Below are 23,557 nucleotides of genomic sequence, written 5' to 3'. Positions count from 1 at the left end.
CAGGGATGAGTGGGTGCCATGTGCAGTTGGGGTAAAACATGGGAAAGTGCTTTCAAGCATTACGTGAAGGGTCTGTCGATAAGCCATATGGATGCAAAAAAAATGCGAAAACATATATTCTGCCCTTGAGAAGCTTGTAGTCTAGTTCAGAGGAACTCGCCAAAAATTGATAATTTATCAACTTTACCACACCAAGTATAAATATATACAAATCCAGTTGTTTTTAAATAATGCTGTGACTGTAGACAGATATAATACAGATGGTGGAAAGAAAGGATCATGGGAGAAACCCCGGCATCACTGTTCCCATGGCCTTGGGCCTGCCCCGTCTTCTAGGAGGCCAGTCTTCAATCAAGAGACTAGAAATGATCATCCCTGGGGCGCCTGGGTGGTTCAGGTTCAGTCCATTAAATGACCCAACTCTTGGTTTTGGCTCCAGTCATGATCTCAGGGCAGTGAGATTGAGCCCCGCATTTAGGGTTCCTTGCTCAACGAGGGGTCTGCTTGATGTCTCTCCTTCCCCCTCTCCCTCCCCCTCTGCTCCTCTCTCTCAAATAAATAAATAAATAAATAAATAAATAAATAAATAAAATGTTTAAAAAAAAAAAGACATGATCCTTCCTGCCAACCTGAGAGTGGTTGTGCAGAACAAATATGCATGGAAAAACTTTTTATTTCATTTATTTTTTTGAAGATTTTATTTATTTATGTGAGAAGGAGAGAGCACAGGCAGGGAGAGGGGCAGAGGGTGGGGGAGAAGCAGGCTCCCTGCTGAGAGGAAACCAAGGGGGAGCTTATTCCCAGACCATGACCTGAGCCAAAGCCAGATGCCCAACCAACTGAGCCACCCAGGTGTCCCATGGAAGAACTTTTAGGACACCATCAAAATTTTGTTAATTTAAAAAATACGTTGGACTCTTGAACAACATGGGTTTGAACTGCATGGGGCTACTTATATGCAAGTTTTTTTTAAAGATAAATACAGTACAATACTGTAAATGTATTTTCTCTTCCTTAGGATTTTCTTAATAACAGTCTCTTTTCTCTAGATTACTTTATTATAAGTATACAACATGTAGGGGCAGCCCCTGTGGCTCAGCGGTTTAGCACCGCCTTCAGCCCAGGGTATGATCCTGGAGACCCGGGATCGAGTCCCATGTCGGGCTCCCGGCATGGAGGCTGTCTCTCCCTCTGCTTGTGTCTCTGCCTCTCTCTTTCTCTCTCTCTGTCTCTGATGAATAAATAAATAAAATCTTTAAAAAAAAAGAATACAACATGTAATACATATACTGTGTAAAATATGTGTTGACTATGTTATCGGTAACACTTCTGGTCAACAGTAGGCTATTAATATCTGGGGAGTCAAAAGTTATACATGGGTTTTCAACTGCACAGAGTTTGGCATCCCTAACCCCTGCATTGCTCATTGATCAACTGTCCTATTATATATTCCCTATATTTTACTAGCTGATTGAAGCTCAGTTATCTCAGCAAACATCTGACCCGTCAGTATCATATTTGGTTTCTGAAATTTACCTTCTTGGGAAATGTAGTGCCTGGGACTCCATTTTCATTGAGTTTGTAGTAACTGCAGTCATTTGTGTAGGGGTGGGAGTTTGAAGAAGTGTTTAGTACTTCAGTTACTGGCTGTGTTCATTATGAATTTGGTGTCACATTTTAGTAACTTTCTAAGAAATAGGGCGTATCCACGTTAGATTCATGAGCAGCCTGCCTTCACAATGTTGATTAGAAGTAGGCATTCACTTGTCTCTACTTTTCATTCCCTGAAAAACACTGTAAAACTTGCATGAATTTGAGTTTCCCAGGGAGCATTGCTTCCCAGGAAACAGGCTGAAGGAACTTTGGAAAAGGTGGAGTTTTCACCCCACTCTGGAGTTAAAGACAAATACTTCAACCACATAATTAAAGTTTTCTTCACAAAATAGGGGATTGTGAGCAGACACTGGCAGGAATCCAAAATTCTAATTTCTGACTATGATTTAATTTCAATTTTAAATAAATCGGTTTTTAATTTAAAAAGAGTGAGCTTCATAACATTAGCAATGATTGCAACATTAAGCCCAGTGTTCACAATCTAGCAATATAAAACATTATTTATATCTGAATCGTAAACAGCCTTTTGAAATGGATTATGGTTTTTCTCCCTATTCTAATACAACCTGGAGGGTACTAAAAAGTGTTGTGTGAAATTAACATTCTGCTGACTTTCGCCTATAAATGAGAAGCGAGCTATTAACATTTGTGTATTTTCATTATGTAAATTGTGTTAACACATGCCCACAAATTGCCACCAGCAATGCAATAATTTTCTCTCAGTGATCATAATGTGTCCAAGTGAGTCATTTTGATTATGACATGCTAATTACATATTGCCTTTTTTCAGATTCAGAAAAACCAGGGATCTTTAATGGTAAGCTTTATGAGTTCAGAAAAAAAATTCACTTTTCTTTTTCCTGATGGCTGCTTCCTTTGCATGCTTGAATGCCTTGTTTTAAACTTAGCAAATTGCATTTTGAAGAAAATGCAAACCTTTAACTGCCTGTATTAGATTAGGTACCATTAGAAATAATAGAACATCCTGAGCATCAATGTTTTTATAAGAGTTTGCTGTTGTTGATTAATCTTGCTATATTTTATTGCATTAATGATTTTTTTCTTTCCACTCCACTGTAAAGATATTGCATAGAGGCTAATACTTTTTCCTTTCTTCTTTCCCATTGCAGCCTCTCCAGCTTCTGCAGTGCATTGTTGATGAGGTGAGGCATCGTCTTATGTGCTTTCACTCCTAAAGTCATTCCTAATGGTGTGGAAAGCTTATATTTTGTTTCCTAATGAAGCACAATGCCCAACATCCTTGGAGCAAGTTGTGTTGTATGGCTCTGAGCTGTGTTACGTGGACTGGCCTTGTCCTGAATCCCACTCTTCTGATTGTGGCCCAGAATCCCTGCCCAAACAGACTGTCCCACAGGCTGGTCCTCAGGGGTATCGGAAGCCCTAAAGACAAAACAGGATAATATTAATTCATCGTCTCCCTAGCCAGATGGGGATGGAGCCGGAAATTAAAGTGGTATCATTTTTTTTTCCATAGCAGGTATTTAAAGTCATTCCAGTAGACAGGGGTCAGAGTTGAACAGCAGACATAAGCTGGATAAAATTTGTCTTCCTTGCTTTATTTACCCAAAGCATAGCAGGGTGATAAAAATGTTCCAAAGCTCTAGGTCAATGGTTCAGCTTTAGTTTCCTAATTAGCCATTTTCCCCCAGAATACATCCCTAACTTCTTGTGCCTTAAACTAGAATCCTCACATTTTAAATCATCCTACCTCTGATCATCCTTATCCATTGAGTTCCTTTGTCCTTTTGCCTTCATGGAATTAATCTACCTGCATTTCTTTCTCAATCTACTTTTTCTACTTCTTATTCTGAATGTAAAGTCCGTTTTAAAGGCTTATACTGCACAAAGCTCTCAATCAAGAAACACTAATTTAAAAAAAAAACACTTTTTCTGGGCTTGGGCTTGCCTACCAGCAATGTATATTTTTTAAACTTTAATTTTACAATATTTAAAACACTTGTAATGAAGGCGATAAATGATTCAGATAGGAAAGTTTGAAAGAAAAAAACAAATCGTAATTCATAATTATTCCTCTCAATTAAACATCTGTATAACCAGTTATGAGATTTGGGAGAAAATATAAAGATCCTCCTAGGAAAAAAACAAACATGCGCACATATCACAATAATAGTAAGAGTGGGGCTCTAACATCCTTAATGGTTGCATCCGTCAGTCCATATATCCCCTGCAAGCCATAAACCATGTTAGTGCAAAAATGAAGGCATCGTCCTGAAACAAATGGAGGTCCCATTATCTCAAATATCAGGCAGGCCCCCTGGATCTAATAGCTCATCAATATCTTCTGTCATCTTAGATTCCAAAAGCATCCTATCCCCATCAGAATCCTCCCAATTAAGCTGATTTTCCTGAGGTCCCCCTCCAGGGTTGCTTAGGGCCATGCCCAGGGAAACTTGGCTTACTCAGTCAAATGCACAGCCTGCCAGGTTTTCTGGACTCTCCTGTTCTTGGTCTGCCAGGCTCCTGGGCATCAGAACATTCAGGTACAGATACTACTCACCAGCAGTATATATTTTGCTGGAGAGCTAATTTGAAGGTTTTTCTCAATCCAATAGATGTTTTTGTTCCTTATTTAAGGTAGTAGTGATTGCTGTTAAATTTTAAATATTTTACTTTCTTGATTTGGGCAAAATCCTGATATTTTTTAAATTATCCTAAGGAGATGTTGTTCTGAGGTGGGGAGGACAATAGCGTTTAACTTCAACAGTTTGTTTTTCTTTATAGCATTTCTTCCTCAGTTGAGAGAAAAATATGACTTAGACATTTCTTCCCACTTCTTCAAAAGATATAGTAAAATATCTTCTTTATGGAAACATGGGAAATTCACATTGTATTTAGTAAAACAAACATAAATTGATCTTAAAACTGAGCTCTGTTCAGTGATGAGTATTAGGAAAGAATTGGCCAGATGACTTGCCTTATGCAAAGGGCATCATGGCTTTTAAGAAAGAAAGGATGGCAGGGGCTGGGGGAGGTGTTAATTACTGTGCTTGTCCCATGTTTGTCGGATTTCTCATTGCCGTGGTACAGTGTTTATCAAAGGGTGGTCTCAGGACTAACTGCATTAGATTCTTGGACCCAGATCACTGAATTAAACTCTCAAGGGATGGAACCCGGGAATCTACATTTTACCAGTTTCCCAGGTAACTCTCTGACATTCAGATTTGAGAACCTCTTCTGTAATGTCTTTCAGGGCAAAATCTGCCCTTTTAGATCCCAGAGGGCTGTGAGCCCTCTATATTCATTTGTACCTGACTTTTAGGGCTTCTCTTCCTGCGTGAATATAACCAGCTAGGATTTGGGCCATGTTACTCCTTGGGTATGAGATACACCCCGTTTTGAAATGTGTATCCAATGATGGTATATACGGTTTCCGATAGAGAAAAGTCAGATCAAAAAGTACCACCTGTGGGCAGCCCTGGTGGCACAGCGGTAGAGCACTGCCTGCATGCAGCCCGGGGTGTGATCCTGGAGACCTGGGATCGAGTCCCATGTCGGGCTCCCTGCGTGGAACCTGCTCTCCCTCTACCTGTGTCTCTGCCTCCCTCCCTCTCTCTCTTCTCTTCTCTCTCTCTCCCTCCCTCTCTCTCTCTCTCTCTCTCTCTCTCTCTCTCTCTCTCTCTGTCTCTCGTGAATAAATATATAAAATCTTAAAAAAAAAAAGTACCACCATAAGGGAGCTTAGTTCAAACATGATGGGTGTATTCAGAGTCATAGATAAAATGGCCAAGTAAAGCCCAGTATTACATACTTCATTATTATGTGGATGCCTCTTGACCTCCTGTCATGGCCTAGTAAACAATGAAAAAACAATAAAACAAGACCAGGTGGGCAGGAGCCAGCCCTAAAGTGGCCAGAGGTGAATGTCAGAGCCAGTGTGGGAGTTAGGAAGTGGAATTGTGGAACAGAGCTACCAGATGTCCAAACAGAAGATACCAAAAGTTAAACACAAGTAACAATCACGAACATGAAATTTGGACTACAGATCAGGAACTGAAAGGATAGTCAAGGTAACGAGAGAATCAAGCTCCAATCAGAAATCAGGACAATCCAGCTTAATTTTGGTATGCAGAGTTCATCTGGCTTAGAGCTGGCTAACTCAGGATATGAGTGATATCTTAATACCGTCAATGCCTCGACTTGCTTCTCTCAAAAGAACTTCTTATTTTAAAACTGTTACATAATCAGGGCCTCTCCAAGCCCTGAATACCTGTGATATGAAGTACTTGATTAGTTATTACGTGATAAGTTTCTATGTATGCCATGATGCCTTAGCCATCTGATATCTTTGGGGAATAAGATAGCTCCTATTGTCTAGATAACTGAGATTTACCACTTTAAGCTCTGACATCAATGAGAAATTTTCATTTTTGGAAAGAAGTGTTTCTAAAATGCATCTGCTCTTGGCAGCCTGTTGACAGTGTATAATGAGTATCATTTAACCTTTCCTTGATGACTCAGGTCCTTGTTTTGAACATGATACCAAACTAAACTTTGATGTATTGATGCCCTCTAGGGCAATAAAACTGTGGGCTTACCTTATTCTTTCACTGAATTTTACCAACCCTTTTGTCTGTGTTTGGCCTTGGCACTCAATGATATGCTTGGGCCTCTTGAGGTGTACAAAGCCATTTGTCCCCAGGCTAAATTGCCCTTACATGGCTGTGCTGCTCTTTTTTTTTTTTTTAAGATTTTATTTATTTATTCATGAGAGACACACACAGAGAAAGAGAAAGGCAGAGGCACAGGCAGAAGGAGAAGGAGGCTCCATGCAGGGAGCCTGACGTGGGACTCCATCCCGGGTCTCCAGGATCCCGCCCTGGGATGTGCTAAACCGCCGAGCCACCTGGGCTGCCCTGGCTATGCTGCTCTGCTTGGTGCTTTCCTATGTTCTCTCCTGTGATCATCTCTGGTTTCTTTGGTTATTTCATTCTTGACAGTGATTCCCTGCTGCCGCACTGATCTAACCATCTGTGTTCGGTCTTTGCTCTCCTAATAGTGACCCTAGCAAAACTAGCAGGTACCAAATGAAATCAGAAATCCAAGTGGTAAAAAAAAAAAAAAAAAAAAAAAGAAAGAAAGGAAAAGAAAAAGAAATCTAAGTGGTATGTGTAAGGTCAAAGCTCATCTGAGAAGGAAGATAGAGACTTGTACCTCTCTTTAATGAAGTAAGATGGGTGGGCTTGTTTGCATTCACTGAGCAGATAGTTATCAAAAGTTCCAGCTATTTGATAGCCCAAGTTGAGCAAGGCACAGTGAGGACAGGCTACAAGCCTAGAGAGAATTTAGGCTTCCACTCAAGGCACCTAGGTCGACTGCAGCCTAGGTGTGTAAGTCAAAGTAGAAAGGCAGGAGCACAGTCCCACATCCTGAGCCACTACAGTGTTTTAGGACTCAGGAAGCTACATAGCCATCTAACACTCTCCCCAACACCTAGGGTCCCAGCATGGCTGGCAACAAAGGATTGGCCACAATGGTATTGTGGCAGGTGGGGATACACCAGTGATTTCTGAGTCACCAAATCCCAGGGTGGCTGGAGTCAACTAGTAGAGGCCATCAGTGGATTAAGGTGCTAGGAATTGCAAAGATGGGAGTGAGAACCTCACCCTTGAGCCTACTCCTAAGTCATTCACAGCCTTAGAAAACATATGGACACAGAAATGAATAGTATGGCTTGATGTAGAGGGCATCTATCCAACCCAGGGACAGGAGGGTTTGTTCTGGGGGTGATTAGGAAAGATCCTTCAGGATAGGTGGCATTTAAGCTAGGTCTTAAAGGATGACTAGGAGCTTCTCAGATCAGGAAAAGGAAAAAGTTAATGTCAAGCAGAAGGGTTTGAATCCTTCTTGTGAGTCATTTTTAAGTTCACAGATATGTTTCAAAATATTCAGATTGTCTAAAATATGACAACCAGAAAAATGAATTATTACTCTCAGCATATATATATTTCAATCATATGCCTACAAATAAATTCCTATCTAACATTTGTAGGTGCTCAGCAAGACAGCAAACCCCTGATTTAGACTTCTGTTTATTCACTTTACTAGTAAAAAGTGAATTCTTTTAAGTCGTGCTTATACCTGATCAGTAATATCCTCTACATGAAAGTGTTGATTTCTTAGAACTACAAGGCCAACAGACACATGAAAAGATGTTCAACATCCCTAATCATCAGGGAAATGCAAATCAAAACCACAACCAGCTATCACCTTACACCTGTCAGAATGGCTAGCATCAAGACAAGAATTAACAAGTATTGGTCAGGATATAGAGAAAAGGGAACCTTCATGTACTCTTGGTGGGAACGTAAATTGGTGTAGCCACTGTGGAAAACAGTATGGAGGTTCTTCAAAAATTTTTAAATAGAAATACCATATGATCCAGTAATTTTACTACTGCATATTTACCCAAAGAAGACACTAATTTGAAAAGATATGTGCACCCCTGTGCTCATTACAGCATTATTTATTGTAGTCAAGATATGAAAGAACTCAAGTGTCCATTGATAGATGAGTAGGTAAAGGAGATGCATGTTTACACACACAGGGAAATGTTACTCCGCCATTAAAAAAGGATAAGATCTTGCCATTTGTGACAACACGGATGAACCTAGTGGGTATCACGCTAAGTGAAATGTCAGGCAGTGAAAGACAAATACTATATGATTTCACTTATATGTAGACTGTAAAAAAAGAACAAAACAAATAAATAAAAGCAGAAACAGACTCATTGATAGAACAAACTGGTGGTTGCCAGAGGATACAGGGTTGGGGTGGGGTGCAAAATGGGTGAAAAGCAGTGAGAGGTACAGACCTCTAGTTATGGAATGAGTAAGTCATGGGGATGAAAGCTATAGCATAGAGAATATATTCAGTGGTACTGTATTGCATTGTATGGTGATAGATGATTAGCTACACTTGAGGTGAGCATAGCATAACATATAGAGTTGTCAAATCACTGTGATGTACATCTGAAACTAATGTAACATTGTGTATCAACTATACACAAACAAAAAAGTTTGAAAGAACTACAAGATTTGTTAAGTTCTAAAATTTATATTCTGATATAGAAGCACAAACTTTTAGTGGTCAGTAGTGGGCTATAACTGGGCCAGGTGTGTAGACAAACAATAGACTTGATTGTTGAAGGTGCTAGTTGAATAATTCTGAGATGCACTGATTGTTCTTTCTTGCCATGAACAGAAAGGAAAAAAGATTTGGTCTTAGGAATGTCATAGCATAGCACTCTATGTAGAACATCTGAGTGGGTCTACTGGAGAGTTTATCTCTTCTGCTTACTCCAAGAAGACTTTCTGAAGAAGATGAATGCAAAGAAAGCTTTGATAGAGGACAGTAACATAGAGTATGAATACCAAATGGATAGCTGGTCAAGGAGCCAGGGGGACCCTGGGGTAGAAAACAGAAGGAAAAGTCACAAATATAGGTGTGTAAAATACACACATTTATATATGTATAATGTATAAATGTATATATATATATGTATGTATAAATGCTATGAGACAACAAATAAATCCCAAGGGAAATTAGAAAATACTTTGAGATGAGCAAAAATGGAAACCCAACATACCAGAACTCATAGGATGCAGCAAAAACAATGTTCAGAGGGAAATTTTTAGCTGTAAGTGCCTGCATTAAAAAGGAAGAAAGATCTCAAATCAATAACCTAACCTTCTACTAGAAGAAACTAGAAAAAGAAGAGCAAACTATACTCAAAGCAAGCAGAAGGAAGGTAATAATAAAATTTAGAATGGAAATAAAATAGAGAACAGAAGAACAACAGAGAAAATCAATGAAACCAGAAATTGGTTCTTTGAAAAGATCAGCAAAATTGACAAACCTTTATCTAGACTGACCAAAAAGAGAAATAAAGAAGACTCAAATGTCTGAAATTAGGAATGAAAGCAGGCTCCTTACTGCCAACCTTACAGAATTAAAAAGGATTATCAGGAAATGACATGAACAGTCATATCCTGGCAAATTGGATGACCTGGGTGAAATGGACAAATTCCTAGGAAACCACAAACTACCAATACAGACTCAAGAAATATGGAACCTGAATAGACTTACACGTAAATAAAAATTTTTTAAATCTTCCCACAAAAGAAAGCTCAGGACCATTTGGTTTCACTGGTGAATTCTACCAAATGTTTAAAGAAGATTTAATACCAATCCTTCTCAAACTCTTCCAAAAAGTAGAAAAGAAAGGAATACTTCCTAACTTCTTCTATGGAGCCAGTAGTATCCTGATACCAAAGCCAAACAGACCTCACAAAAAAACTATAGACTAATTTCTCTTATCAATATAGATGCAAAAAATGCTCAAGAAAATACCCACAAACTGAATCAAGCAGCATATAAAATTACACATATATACCAGGTGGGATTTATCCCAGAAATGCAAAGTTGGCCCAGTGAAAATCAGTCAATATAATACACCATATTAGTAGAATAAAAAACAAAAATCCCATGATCACCTCAGTAGACACAGAAGAAGCATTTAACAAAAATCTACCACCCTTTCTTGATTGAAAAAAGAAACCACTCAACAAAGTTGGAAGAGAAGGGGACTTCAACAACCTGATAAACATCTACTAAAGCCCCACAGCTAACATCATACTTTATGGTAAGAGACTAAAAGCTGCCCCCTCTATCTAAGATCAGGAAAAGACAAGGATGTTTATTTACTCTCACCACTTCTATTTGACTTTGTACTAGAGATTCTACACAGGGAAATTAGTCAAGAAAAAGAAAAAGCATCCAGGTTGAAGAGGAAGAAGTAAAACTATTTAGAGATGACATGATATTATATATAGAAGACACTAGAAAAACACAGAACTGTTGATAGATGAGATCAGCAGGGTTGTAGGACACAAGAATAACACACAAAAATCCATTTCTTTTTTTTTTTTTTAGATTTATTTATTTGACAGAGAGAGCATGTGTATGCATGTGTGCATGTAAGTAGGAAGAGGAGCAGGAGGAGAGAATCTTCAAGCAGACTCCCTCCTGAGCATGGAACCCAATGCAGGGCTTGATCTCATGACCCATGAAATCATGACCTGAGCCAAAACCAAGGGTCGGATGCTCAACCAAGTGAGCCACCCAGGCGCCCCAAAATCAGTTGTATTTCTATACACTCAGTCCAAAATGAAATTAAAACAATTCAAGTTATCAAAAGAATCAAAAAGAATGACTTAGGAAGAAATGTGACAAAAGCAGAAAACTACAAAATATTACTGAAAGAAATTCAAGACCTAAGTAAATGGAAAGACATCCCGTGTTCAGGGAATGGAAGACTTAATATTGTTAAGATGGCAGTACTCCCCAAATTGATGTACAGATTCAGTGCAGTCTCTGTCAAAATCCCAGTGAGCTCTTGCAGAAATGGATGAGCTGATCCCAAAATGCATAGAGAAACACATGGAACTTAGAAGGGCCAAAACAATCTCAGAAGAAAAAGAGAGTGGAGGATTCATACTTCCTGACTTCAAAACTACAAAATGACATAATCAAGGTAGTATGGTGCTGCCATAAGGACAGACATATGAAATAGAATTGAGAGTCCAGAGAGAAACCCATATATCCATGCTCAATTATTTTCCAGCAAGGATACCAAGACCATTCAATGATGAAAGAATCACTTTTTCAACAAATGATGTTAGGACAGTTGGATATCCACATACAAAAGCATGAATTTGGACCCCTACTGATCACATCATACATAAAAATTAATTCAAAAAAGTCAGAAGCCTAAATGTAAGAACTAAAACTATGAAACTCCTGTAAGGAAACATAGGTGTAAATTTTCATGACCATGATTTAGGTCACAGTTTCTGAGCTATGACACCCAAGAGCATAAGCAAGGAAAAAAAAATTGTACTTCATCAAAATGCAAAATGTTTGTGTGTCAGAAGACACCATCAAGAAAGTGGAATCACTACAACAATGCCAGGGCTCCGGGTCAATAGACAGAGTGGTGGCCAAACATAGCTCTAAAAGAGAGACCTTTGTGGCCATTGTAGGACATTGGGGAGGTAATGTCTTTTCCTGTAAGGTCTGTGGCTAGGAAAGGGGGGCTTGAGAAGAAGGCCACAGTGGGGATGGGGAAGGAAGATGGAAACAAAGTGACCAGCTGAGTGATAGGCAAGAACTTGAGGAAGTGGGGGTGGAGGGTGGAGGAGGTGCTGCCAAGAGGCCCCGCCAGGGGTCATCCATGATGAGTAAAAGTAAAGCTGAAGATAGGAACAGACTCTTGCCAGTAATAATAATAATAATAATAATAATAATAATAATAGATAGCCTATCATTGCAAATCTCCATTTATAAGAAGTCTGTGCCTTCAGTGAGTACTTATGACTCTGTTTAACCATAAATTTTAATGAAGATTAAAAAGAGCCTCTACTGTTTACTTAGCTGCTAGACTGGCATATGCATATCATTACAGGAGCATTAAAAAGAGTCTTTATGAGGAGTGCCTGGATGGCTCAGTTAAGCATCCAGCTCTTGATCGCAGCTGAAGTCTTAATTTCAGAGTCATGAGTTAGGGACCCACATTGGGCTCCACTCTGGGCTTGGAGCCTACTAAAAAAAAGAGAGAGAGAGTCCTTATAAATAGGGAGTCATCCACCCCACTAAACACCTGAATTCACAAGAAGCCTTCCCTTAGATGAGGCTCCTCTAATATTTTCTAGAAATGCTACCAGATATGTCCAGTGCTGGAAGAAAATAGCGTTTAATGCTGGCGCCTACTTGGCGGAAGAGGGTAGAGGTTAATCACACAGCTAGCTAGACACTTGGACATGAACTGGGCAAACCAAGAGGCACCTAATATCTCTGTTCTAGCAGAGTGTGACACATGAAGAAGGGGATGAAAAGATTGAAAATGGGGGGGGGTTGCCTGGGTGGCTCAGTCACTTAAGCGTCAGCCTTTGGTTCCAGTCATAATCTTAGGGTCCTGAGATCAAGCCCCACATTGGGCTCCTTCTCCCTGTGTGTGTGCGCTCTCTCTCTCTCTTTCTCTCTCTCTCTCTCTCTCTCTCAAATAAATAAGTAAATAAGATCTTTTTAAAATTTTAAAAAGATTGAGAATGGGGAAAGGGGGAAGAAAGGAGGGAAGAGCCTGCTTTGAAAGCACATTATTAAAAATGCTTTTTGAAAAGCTTTTTTGCTCTGCCTTGTTTCTCTTTATCACTCCACCTCCATGGAATTATCTTTTTAAAAATACAGATCTCAAGATAATATCTATAAGGTAATATCTGTCTATAGGGTAATATCTAAACTTCTTAGCACAGCATTTGAGACTCTCACCCATATTTTCTTCAGCCTCACTTTGGCTCAGCCAGTGACCTTCAGAGTTGCCCTATGCTTTCACACCTGTGGTGATGCCCCTCCCCCTGCTGGGAATGACCTCCTCCTGCTATTCACTTCGTCCATCTAAGCATCATCCAAAGCCCAGCTCAAAAGTCATCTCCTCTTTGAAGTTGTCCCTGTTACCTTCCCACCTCTTCCATCGTACCATGCTCCTGCCCAATACTAGGCAGCATTCAGCATAGCATTGGTTACAAAAACTTTATCACGGTTTTTATTACACAAAATCAAATTAAGTTCATGAGTTTTTCTGCCAGTAGATCATGAAAGTCATCCGGCATAGGGATTTATTTATCCCAACACCTGGTAGAGATAATGACTCAAGAAGGAGCTCAGTAAATGCTCCTTGGAGTAAATTAAATACAGATTTTTCTGGCAAGGCTTGTCCTACACAAAACAGAATGTGGTCTAAGTTTGTCTTTTCTTCTGAGGTCCATTCTATCTAGCAGAGAAGGGCCTGTGTCCCATAACAGCAGCTAAGAACAGAGGCCATCATAGAGAAACTCATCTCTGTCTTTTTTCTTTGAAAAAGTTTTTATTAAAATTATAATTTACATAACATAAAATTCACCCTTTTAAAGTATACAACTCAGTTACAGAACATTTCCATTACTCAAAAAGAAACCCAGTACCGGTTAGCAGTCACTCATAATTCCTCCGTCCTTTCCAATCCCTGGCAGCCACTAATTAATCTACTTTCTATCCCTATGGATTTCCCTATTGTGGATATTTCATATAAATTGGACCATATAATACCTGGTTTTTGTATGTTTGGTTTCTTTGACTTAACATAATGATTTCAGGGTACTTCCATGTTGTAGCCATTCTTCAGTATTTCATTCCTATTTATGGCCAAGTAATGTACCATTGTATGGAAATACCACATTCTGTTTATCAGTTGATGAACATTGGGCTGTTTCTGCTTTCTGGCTCTTATGAATAATGATGAACATTATGTGTAAGTTTTTTATGTGGATACACACACACACACACACACACACACACACACACACCCGTAGGATTGGAATTGCTGGTTTGTATGAAAATTCTGTTTAATTTTTTTATGAACTTCCAAACTGTATTTCAGAGCAACTGCACAATGTTACATTCCCGTCAGCAGTTTATGAGGTTTCTCAGAGATACCAGAAACCCCTACAGAGTTCACTGTGGCTGCAGTGCTTACCAAAATACTAAGAGATGAGACAAGGGCCACATTTCAGAGGATCTTTACACACTGTGCCTGAAGGCATTTTCAGGGGCAGGGCACTGAAAGTTTTAAATGGGATCAACAGAACCAGATTTGTGTTTCAGAAAAATCACTGACAGAGTTGTGGAAGATGTTTGGGAAGGGCAATTAGGAAGCTATAGTTCTGATCACAGATTATGAGGGCTTTAATTAGCCTGTGCATGTTTGAAGAGTACTCAGGAGATAAAATAAACTGACTTTGGTGAGTAATTGGTAATGTAGGGGAAAGTAGAGAGGTGGGGTCAGGGATGAAGCACATGGCTTGGGCGGTCAGGCCCTCACTGACATGGGTCTCACAGAGAGACAGGCATGTTCACGGGGAAAAAGATGATTAGCATTCTGTTCATAAGACAGTTCTGCATACCTCATTCAAAACTGTGTTATTGGGGATCCCTGGGTGGCGCAGCGGTTTGGCGCCTGCCTTTGGCCCAGGGCGCGATCCTGGAGACCCGGGATCGAATCCCACGTCGGGCTCCCGGTGCATGGAGCCTGCTTCTCCCTCTGCCTGTGTCTCTGCCTCTCTCTGTGTGTGTGTGTGTGTGTGACTATCATAAAATAAGTAAAATAAATAAATAAATAATAAAATAATAAAATAAATAAATAAATAAATAAAACAAAACTGTGTTATTAATTCCTGTTCCAGACCCAATTATACGTAATTTATCAGCTAGACTCTTAAGTTCCTAGGCTTTTCAGTTCTGTCTTTGTACTGCTGCACCTAATGTGGAGTAGTCATTTACAAATACTTGTTGATGAAATGTGTGCATAATTATAAGAACTTACTACTTGTGTTTTCAAGACTTCAGAAAAACAAATCCAAAAAGTAAAGTAGAGTATATGATGAGAAGGTACCTAGCTAATTTATATGGTCCTTTATCAAAATTCAGAAATCTAGGCTTAACTTCTATGGTTTACAGATGTGACCCTAAGGAATCATGTTGCTTTCCCATAACATTCCATTTTACAGATGAGGAAACTGAGTGACAGTCAGAGGGTATGGCTCTTTCCACTTACTACCTCATAACTGACCTTGATGGAAGCAAAAAGTGACAGCTGAACATTCTGGCATCAGAAGGAGAGATTATTTTAAAAGCTACAAAAGAAAACAACGTAGAAAGCACTGTAGCCATGCCCCAAGGGCATAGATCTATTGCAGCACAGTTCAGTTTTGTTGTCTATGAGAATGACTCCGGGTCTTTAAGAAAAAATTGAATTCTATTCTGCATATCTGTTTAAATTGGCAGGAAGGAGGTTGGCTACTTTTAGAAAGATTTATATATATAGAAAGTTTGGCTCTTAAACCCTTTGTGGTCTTAAAAAATTCATTCTTGGAGAATCACTCATTCCCAGGCAGGTCACTGGGGGCTGGCTAACTGAGAAACTACTGGACTCTGAACATAGCAGGTGCTCTCTGGGGGCAGAGGGTGGGTGGGGAGGTGGAATGATTGCCTAAGGAAAACTGCCCTGGAATTCAAAAAAGTGGTATTAACCAATCCCAGAAGAAATAATATCCTTTTTTTTTTTTTTGCCTGGGGGACTTTGCCATAATTTTGGCTCCTGAAATTAGTAAAAACTAAAAGGAACATGCCCATCTCTCCTGCTCCCAGTATCCAAAGGCTGGCCTGTTCCTTTCATGACACAAAACCGCAGGCAGTTTAGTGAGACAGGACTCGCTGGCCTGAGCTCTCCGATGACCTGTACTGGCCCGAGCTTCTAACCGCAGTGGCTAACACTCTATCGACTCAAATACATGGGTGTTGATACACAATTCCATGATGCTTGTAACTTGTATGAGTTAATGATGGAGGCATTAGAAACTTGGTAAGTTAATACAAATGGATACACAATAGTCTTGCCCTCCAGTGATATCGTTAACTAGACCGGTGTCCCATAGTGTTGGGAATATATAATTGGGACCCTGAAAACTGATACTCCTCTTTTATGTAAGCCAACCTTTAGAAATCTAATACCTCCTTTGAAAAGTCCAGTATATTTAAATTAATGCAGTTTGGCTGGTTTGAAGATTGAAAATAGGTTAGCATTAAGGCCATGATTCCTTTAGTAATTACTTTTTCTATTGGTAATAACTGTTTCTTTAGAAATGACATTAACATTCTACCAAAACACAGCAGTAATCCAAAAGTTAATGTTCTGTTCATTTATAATTATATTTAATTCATATTTATGAGTTGTCGGGAGGGAGGAGAAGGAAAGTGAGTTTAAAAAATGTAACAGAAGAAACAAGTTAAAAGCAGGATTTTTCCTGAGAGTCTGAAGGATATACAAAGTCATTTAAGTGGGAAAAAAATAATTTTTAAATACACAGTTATATAAATTCAGATTCTATTAGCTGATGCTGAAGAAAAGTCTGTGTTTTTATTATTTCTTAGTGGCATTGAGTGAATTCAGTGAGTAAATTTTCTCCATTTCTTCTTTTTTACTAACCAAAATATTAGCATAATTATCCCTGTGATTTAGATTTCAGTAAGTGAATTAGATTTGGGTTTTGTTTATTTTTTTAACCAGGAAAAAATCTGCATCTTTAGGCAGTCATTGGACAAGTAGCTTTGTTTTGTTTTCTTTGAATTGTCCATGAAGCCTGATGTATTATTAATGAATTAATTTCTTGGTGGTGGAGGCCTATGAATAGCGTTCTGTGAATGGGCAGTTGCCTGGTGGGGCCAATTTTGGCTGCTGTCATTTAACATGTGTTGCTCTATTGTGAAGTCTTACCCAGCCGTAGGACAATGCTCATTTAATCCACCATGATGGGACCTACACACCCTGAGCCCAACTTGGATGCCAGGGTCAGTTACCCCGCAGCTCGGGCTGGGGCACTGCTCCGCCTCACTGCCGAGCTGCTCTAATCATTTTGCCTGCCGTTCATTTTCCCTAAACCAGGGAAAAACGCATATGCGAACAGTGCAAATGTTCTCAAAAGAGATTCCAAACTGGTCGGCTGGGGTGTTGCCTCCATTCCAGAACGGAGGCAGCGTTCCAGGGAGTATAAGTTCCTTCCTTCCTCCTGGAAATGGAAGCGTCTGGACCCACGAGATCCCTGATGTTCTGAGGTCCAGAGTAGCAGATGGCATTATGATTTTCCAAATCCTGATGAACATTCTAACTGAACTTGTTCATTTCACAGTATGTAGTTCTATTTTTTTTTCACTTCCTCCCCCTTCTTCCCTCCCTGTCTCCCTCTCTTTGTTCCTCTCATATTGACTAATTTTAAACTGATGCGCTATCTTCTTCACCCAGCTTTAAATTCTCTTCCCTCCGGGTTTATTGTTTGGAACCAGGTAAAGCACAGTTTCACATATAATTTTCAGCCTTTGAGTCACAGCTCACATAGCCTTTGAATTTGCTTATAAAAATATGTAAGCAAATACCACCAGCACTCCTGCACTATGCAGCCCCTGGAAGTTCTGTTTGTCCCCTTATCCATAGTTTGCAGTGCAGGTGGCAAATGGTGGTAATTATTTTAACTAACAGTCGAGTGAACATCAGGAGGACCTACAGTGTGATGATGTGGTCTTTGGATTTCAGTGAGTTCTCAGAGTCTGCCTTGATAGTGTTATGGCTTGTTGATTTTTCAGGACACGGACCTGCCATGTTCTTGCCCTTGAACAGTGTATGCATGTAGTCCGGATCTCTCAGTGTTAACCCCTTACCTGTGAAAAGAGGAAGAGTATTTCTTTTCATTTCTGAATCCGTGCAGGGTGATTATTCGCCCCAAGATTTTTCCCCTCTCGTTTTTGTTTAATATAGTTTAGGATCTACCTTTAATCTAAGATCGCTTTTAATCAGCACTTCTGCAGATAGAACCCGGTAAAGTGCGTGTAGGAACATTATAATTTAAGTCCTGGATCAAACATGTGTAGCTGGACTTTTCCTGAGGAAAAAAAAAATTGACCTTACCAGCCTATGAAATTCAAACACTATATAGGGACAAGGTAAAACCACAGGTAGGAATTGCTGAATAATTACCTTTAGACCAGCCTGAGCAGGAGGCTTCCCACGAGGGTGAGCTCATTTAATGGTTCCTAAAACTCAATCTTGTGGATGTCAATGGTCATGCTTGATTATTTGCAGCAGTGTTTTATGGAAAAGCAATGGAAATGCATTGGGAGGCTCCAGAGAGGACAATAACGGGTTTTGCTTTTGTAAATGCGGTCCCTTTGGTATGAGACAGGCATGTTTTTGCTGTTCCGCCTATGCAATGGAAAACGGAGGTAGATGTAGATGTTAGTGTGAGTGTCCAAGTGTGTGTGTGAACATGTGTGTGTGTACTCTTCATATGGACACCCCTAAACAATGCTGTGACCTATAATGTATGACCAACAAGTGACCTAAAATAAAAAGAGAAAAAAACGTGTTGTGTTTTAGCTTCAGAGAAAAAAGCAACTATAAATAGGGTTTCAAAGATTAATCCACGTTCCAGTTCCCTACCTCTTTTCAAGGAATTTAATGAAACCCCAAAATCTTTGCCATAGGTTTAGAAAATCTCTAAGTGAATATAGATCTTTAAGTGACAGAAAAATTGTAGACTAAATGAAGGGTCAGTTATGCTATTAATGACAAAGTTTTTTTTCCTCTTGTTTTTTACCTCAATACTGAAGAACTTCTACAACATGTTTAGGAGGAAAAACCAAATAGGAAAAATCTTTATAATCTCAAGTCTCAATTATCTACAGACAGATTCCTTTAGACCTTTTCATTTATGTTTGTGTTTTTTTTATAAGCCATCTGGTTGTGATGTTCACTTGGCTAACAGCTGGTTCTCCCTTGATTTAAGGGTTTATAGGTCAGGTGGGTGTTTAAGTGGCAAAAATTCCAGCCTTTTGCCCCTGGTCCCGGGTCCTTCTGAGACAAGTTAAATGAGCTGCTACTGTCAGCCCAGGCCCAGTGGACAGAACTTCACACCAAAATGCCCACACATGTAATTTGTCACATCTGGCAACCCAGAGCATGAGGTGACCCAGTGTGGAAATTGAATCATCTTTCACTTTCTCCGCTCGGGACTTGATGTGGAGTGGGATAAGTAAAGGAGGGCTTTCTGATCTCCAGCTGAGGAGGGGCAGAGGCTTTTTTTCTGATGACATGCATCTGCAAGCCTTCCTAAATTCACAGCCTTATTACCAGCCCTGTCCCACCTAACACCAGAAGATTGTGATTTCACAATGTACAGTTCTGTGTGCATTGTGAAATCAAAAATATACATAATGTCAAAATACCGATCGCTCCTTCAAGAGTGGCCACATTTTTAAGTGAGTGTCTTTAATAAACATTGTGTAAACATGTACAACTCCAGTGTGTAATTATGATTCACTTACATCTGAAGCTGGGCTGTCTCTGGCTAACCTGGAGCACCTGTCCATCGAGTTCCCACCTTTCTCTCTCTGACAAGATGTGACTGTCTTCTCCCCACCTGTTCCACCCCCACTACAGTCTATTAGAGCAGCAAATTACAGATACAAACACCGAGGACCTTCAAAATACTAAAACTAAGCTAATTTCTCAAAATCTACCATTGGTTACATTTTGGACAGATACATTTTTGGTTTGTAGATGAATTTCTCTGGAGATCCTTAAAGGTGAAGGTGCAGTTTTTTTGTGGGTTTTTTTTTTCTCTTTTTTTCAGACAAACCAGGTTTCCTCCTCAGTCGAGTGATAGGTTCTGTGGAATCTGCATCTGTCTCCTAAAAATGCGATTTTAAGGCAGTGAACAATTGAGAATCAAAAACCAATTTGGGATCTGTCAAGGCAAAATGCTATTGTGCCTGACATGAAGCCACTGGAATTACAAACAACCTTTGATCCCAACGCTGAGGACAAAAGTGGAACAGTCTAAGATAGTTGTGGGGATTAGTGTGAATCCCAGGGTGTAGGAACAGAAATTGTGGGCCGAGCCAAAGGAACATTAGGCTCAAATTAGAAAATGTATTCTTAAAATGTTAGTACATTAACTCAAAACTGATCAAACTCTAGGTGAGTCTCTGATTTTAACTACCTGTTGATGTGATGGCTTGACATCAGGAAATCTGGAAATAGGCTATTAAAAAATGTTAGAAGACTTGCCATATTCTATGTAACTTGCCAGGCTAGTTTAATCTAACCACATCACAACTGACCTTAGAATTTGCCAGTGTGCCCAACATCTTAAGATTTTTGAGAAGACACCTGTCTTCTTTCATTTACTGCCAGTAAGTATAAAATCTTCGTTTGAATGACTGTTTTGCACAAAGAGAAGGGAATAAGACATGGATGAAAATGTTCAAGGTCCCTTCCCCCACCCAGGTGTTCTCTGGAGGTGAGGAAGGAAGAAGGTGGGAGAGCAAAGAAGATCCTTTACAGCCCTCCAGACTCTTGCTCTCTCCTCTGTCACTCTCCTTTATGAACTCATGTGTACCAGCCGAACTTGGTGCCACCCAGTACAGCCCAAATACCCAGCTCTTACTTGGCCATTCCCTCCGTCTTGCAGGGCTATTTATTAGGGGTACACATCTTGTCCCCCTCGATAGTACACAAATTCTTTAAGGTGATAGATTAAATATCAGTCATCCCACAATGCCAGGCTCAGAGCCTTTGACATGTTAGGTGATCAAGAAAATTATTGAACAAACCAATAAATAAGTAATGAATGACTATCATCTTATGTCTATGCCCTTTCAATGTTTCAGTTAACTACCATATCCTTGTCAGGCTTCATTATTATCTGTAATTAGGAACTAAAAGCAAAAATTAAATCCTCAGGTATATTTTTTTAGGCAAAGTTTCCTTAACTTTTTTCCATTGAGTAGTTATGCCAGCCTTTCCCTTTACACAAAGCTAAGCTCTGCCAAGAATCTGGACCTCATCAGAGTTTGTAAAAATAGCTCCTTACCTTTTTCCCTTTAAACTTTCTATTTCAACATCATTTGAGATTCATATGCAGTTGTAAGAAAGAATATGGAGAGGGGCACCTGGGTGGCTCTGTCGGTTAAATGTCTGACTCTTGATTTAGGCTCAGGTCATCATCTCAGGGTCATGAGCTTGAGACCCGTGTCAGGCTCCATGACTGGGCATGGAGTCTGCTTAAGATTCTTTCTCTGCCTCTCCCTCTCTAAAAAATAATGATAATAATAATTTTTAAATAATAATATGGAGAGAGCCTGTTTAGCTTTTACTCAATTTCCCCCAATGTTAATAGCTCATAAGCATAGTACAATACCACAACCAGGAAACTGACATTGATACAATCCACCGAATTCAGATTCTACCCATTTTCCATGCACTCATGCATGTGTGCGCATGTGTGGGTACTTGCATAAACATTGTCATGGATCTTTCCAAAGCCAAAAAACATCATGGTTTAAAACAAAAAAACTATGCCTTTGGGGCACCTGTGTGGCCCAGTGGTTGAGCATCTGCCTTTGGCTCAGGTCGTGATCCCAAGGTCCTGGGAACGAATCCTGCATCAGGCTCCCCACAGGGAGCCTGCTTCTCCTTCTGCCTCTGTCTCTCATGAATAAATAAAATCTTAAAAAAAAAAGATGCCTTTGAAATAATGATCTCTCTTTTAAGAAAGTGTGATTTCAAAAGCATTTACCTCATCTGTATTTTCCTGTATTTGGAGTATCCAGCCTATGTGCCTGCTCTCAAGGTCACCAAGTGTGCTTATTGGCGTAGTCAGTCTGCAAGTGAACTAGCAGCAGCGGCGATTGAAATCAGACCTCCTTCTTCCTCCCCACCCCCCACTCTCTGAGTGTGTTGGTGTACACACACACACACACACGCACACTCAGATTTTCTGCTGCTTGCCTTTTTTATGCCTGAGTACCTTGCTGACAAGTGCTAATAACAAAATACCCAGAGAGAGTCCAGTTGAAGTTAGCATACATTAAACATTCTGAACTTGTCCTTTTGCTCATAGATTGTGCATAATTAATAATTAAACAGTTTCGGTTGTAATGGGTTGACCTTCCTGAACTGTTCATTATTCACAAGGCAAAGGCATCACTCAAACTTTTTTCCCATTGTCCTTCGCTGTTCTCCAGCATGCCACGTGCTTGTGTTCCAGTTGTTTAGCAAAAGGGGCTGACCAGGTAGTTACTGAAGCCTCTGAGACTCAGAGACTGTCCTCCTTGATGACCAGAATTGCTTACTGAAATGGTTTATGGCTGCTGTTTTTATATAACAGTGGCCGGCTCGATAACAAGATCCAGCTGGTGTCCCTTTAGCAGGACTCTAAAGTTGATTTGGGACCAGGATCTTGGGTTAAGGCTTCTGGTTAAGGTTGTGTCCACTGCTTCATTCCATACCTCTGTGCTTAGAAGTTCAACAGACCAGCATCCCCCCAAAAAAAAGCCCTTAAGGTGAAGTATGGCACCCAGGGTCTTAAAAAAGAGTGACTTTTATTAACAATTGAGAGTCGGTTTCAGCCAGTCCTGAGAGTTATTAGTGTAACCGCTTACATTTTTGAAATGTATTTGTTCATCTTCCCTGAACCCATGTTTCACAGAGCACATTTTTGATAAGTAGCAGCAAGGACTTTACTAGTTCCCTGCTCTCCCTGGCATGGGTCTCCGGCTCCCTGTAACCCGGTAGTGACTGGATGTGCCCCCCTCCCTGGGAGCTGCAGGGAAACTGGGACAGCTCTGCGCTGAGCCTGCCTCCCTCCTTTGCAGAGATTTGAATTAGATAATGAAATAGGCAGGTTCTCGGATGTTTTACATAAAGGCCTAAACAAACTTCTGCTTTTACTTGCTTAAAAATGAGAAAAGTGTATTTTAAAATCCTCCAGTGTGGTGAGCACTGTCAGGTCTATTCATTTGCTTTCCTTTGGCGTGTTCCCAGCCTGCGTGCTTTTGTAGAGTGGAAGGCTCTCGGAGGACTCCTCGGTTGCTCTCCCTCTACCCCCGTGTGTGTGTGACATTCTGACCACCACCCCTCCCCCCACATCATGCGGTCTTCTGTATCGCAGAAAATTGTCTTTGAGGTATGCCAGAGACGTGGGTTTTAAAAGGAAAAGAAATATCTGGCATTATGCATGTGAGATTAGAATTTCCCCCCACATCTCTGATGAGTGATTCTGTCCAGGCACCCCTGAGATGAGATTCCACTCTCTGCGGTTCTGTAAAGTCGACTTGGGCTGGCATTTTCACAAGTGAAATAAATTATTCATGGGTACCACCCAGTGTTCCTTAGTTTTATATTATGAGGAACTTAACAGGCTACAATATCAGGTCTTAAATAAAATTAACTACCCATGCAAAGATGTCACATTTCCTC

The 23,557-nt window shown here is 40.0% G+C and overlaps 1 protein-coding gene across 4 annotated transcripts in view; it reads left to right on the top strand.

The window, feature by feature from the left end:
- The window catches only part of MAP2K5 (mitogen-activated protein kinase kinase 5), a 261,355-nt gene that overhangs the window by 193,590 nt on the left and 44,208 nt on the right, over positions 1-23,557 (top strand). For 3 of the 4 annotated variants that reach the window (XM_055319756.1, XM_055319754.1, XM_055319758.1), the window contains 2 exons: positions 2,405-2,431; positions 2,745-2,777. In XM_055319756.1, coding sequence (XP_055175731.1) covers positions 2,405-2,431; positions 2,745-2,777 — 60 coding nt within the window. The remainder of the gene's footprint in view (positions 1-2,404; positions 2,432-2,744; positions 2,778-23,557) is intronic. The other variant, XM_055319757.1, reaches the window with a different exon arrangement.

The sequence above is a fragment of the Nyctereutes procyonoides genome, unplaced genomic scaffold (genome assembly GCF_905146905.1).
Source record: "Nyctereutes procyonoides isolate TBG_1078 unplaced genomic scaffold, NYPRO_anot_genome, whole genome shotgun sequence".
Classification (NCBI taxonomy): domain Eukaryota; kingdom Metazoa; phylum Chordata; class Mammalia; order Carnivora; family Canidae; genus Nyctereutes; species Nyctereutes procyonoides.
The sequence above is the reverse complement of the archived record's forward strand: the minus strand, read 5'-3'. Positions and strand labels throughout refer to the sequence as shown.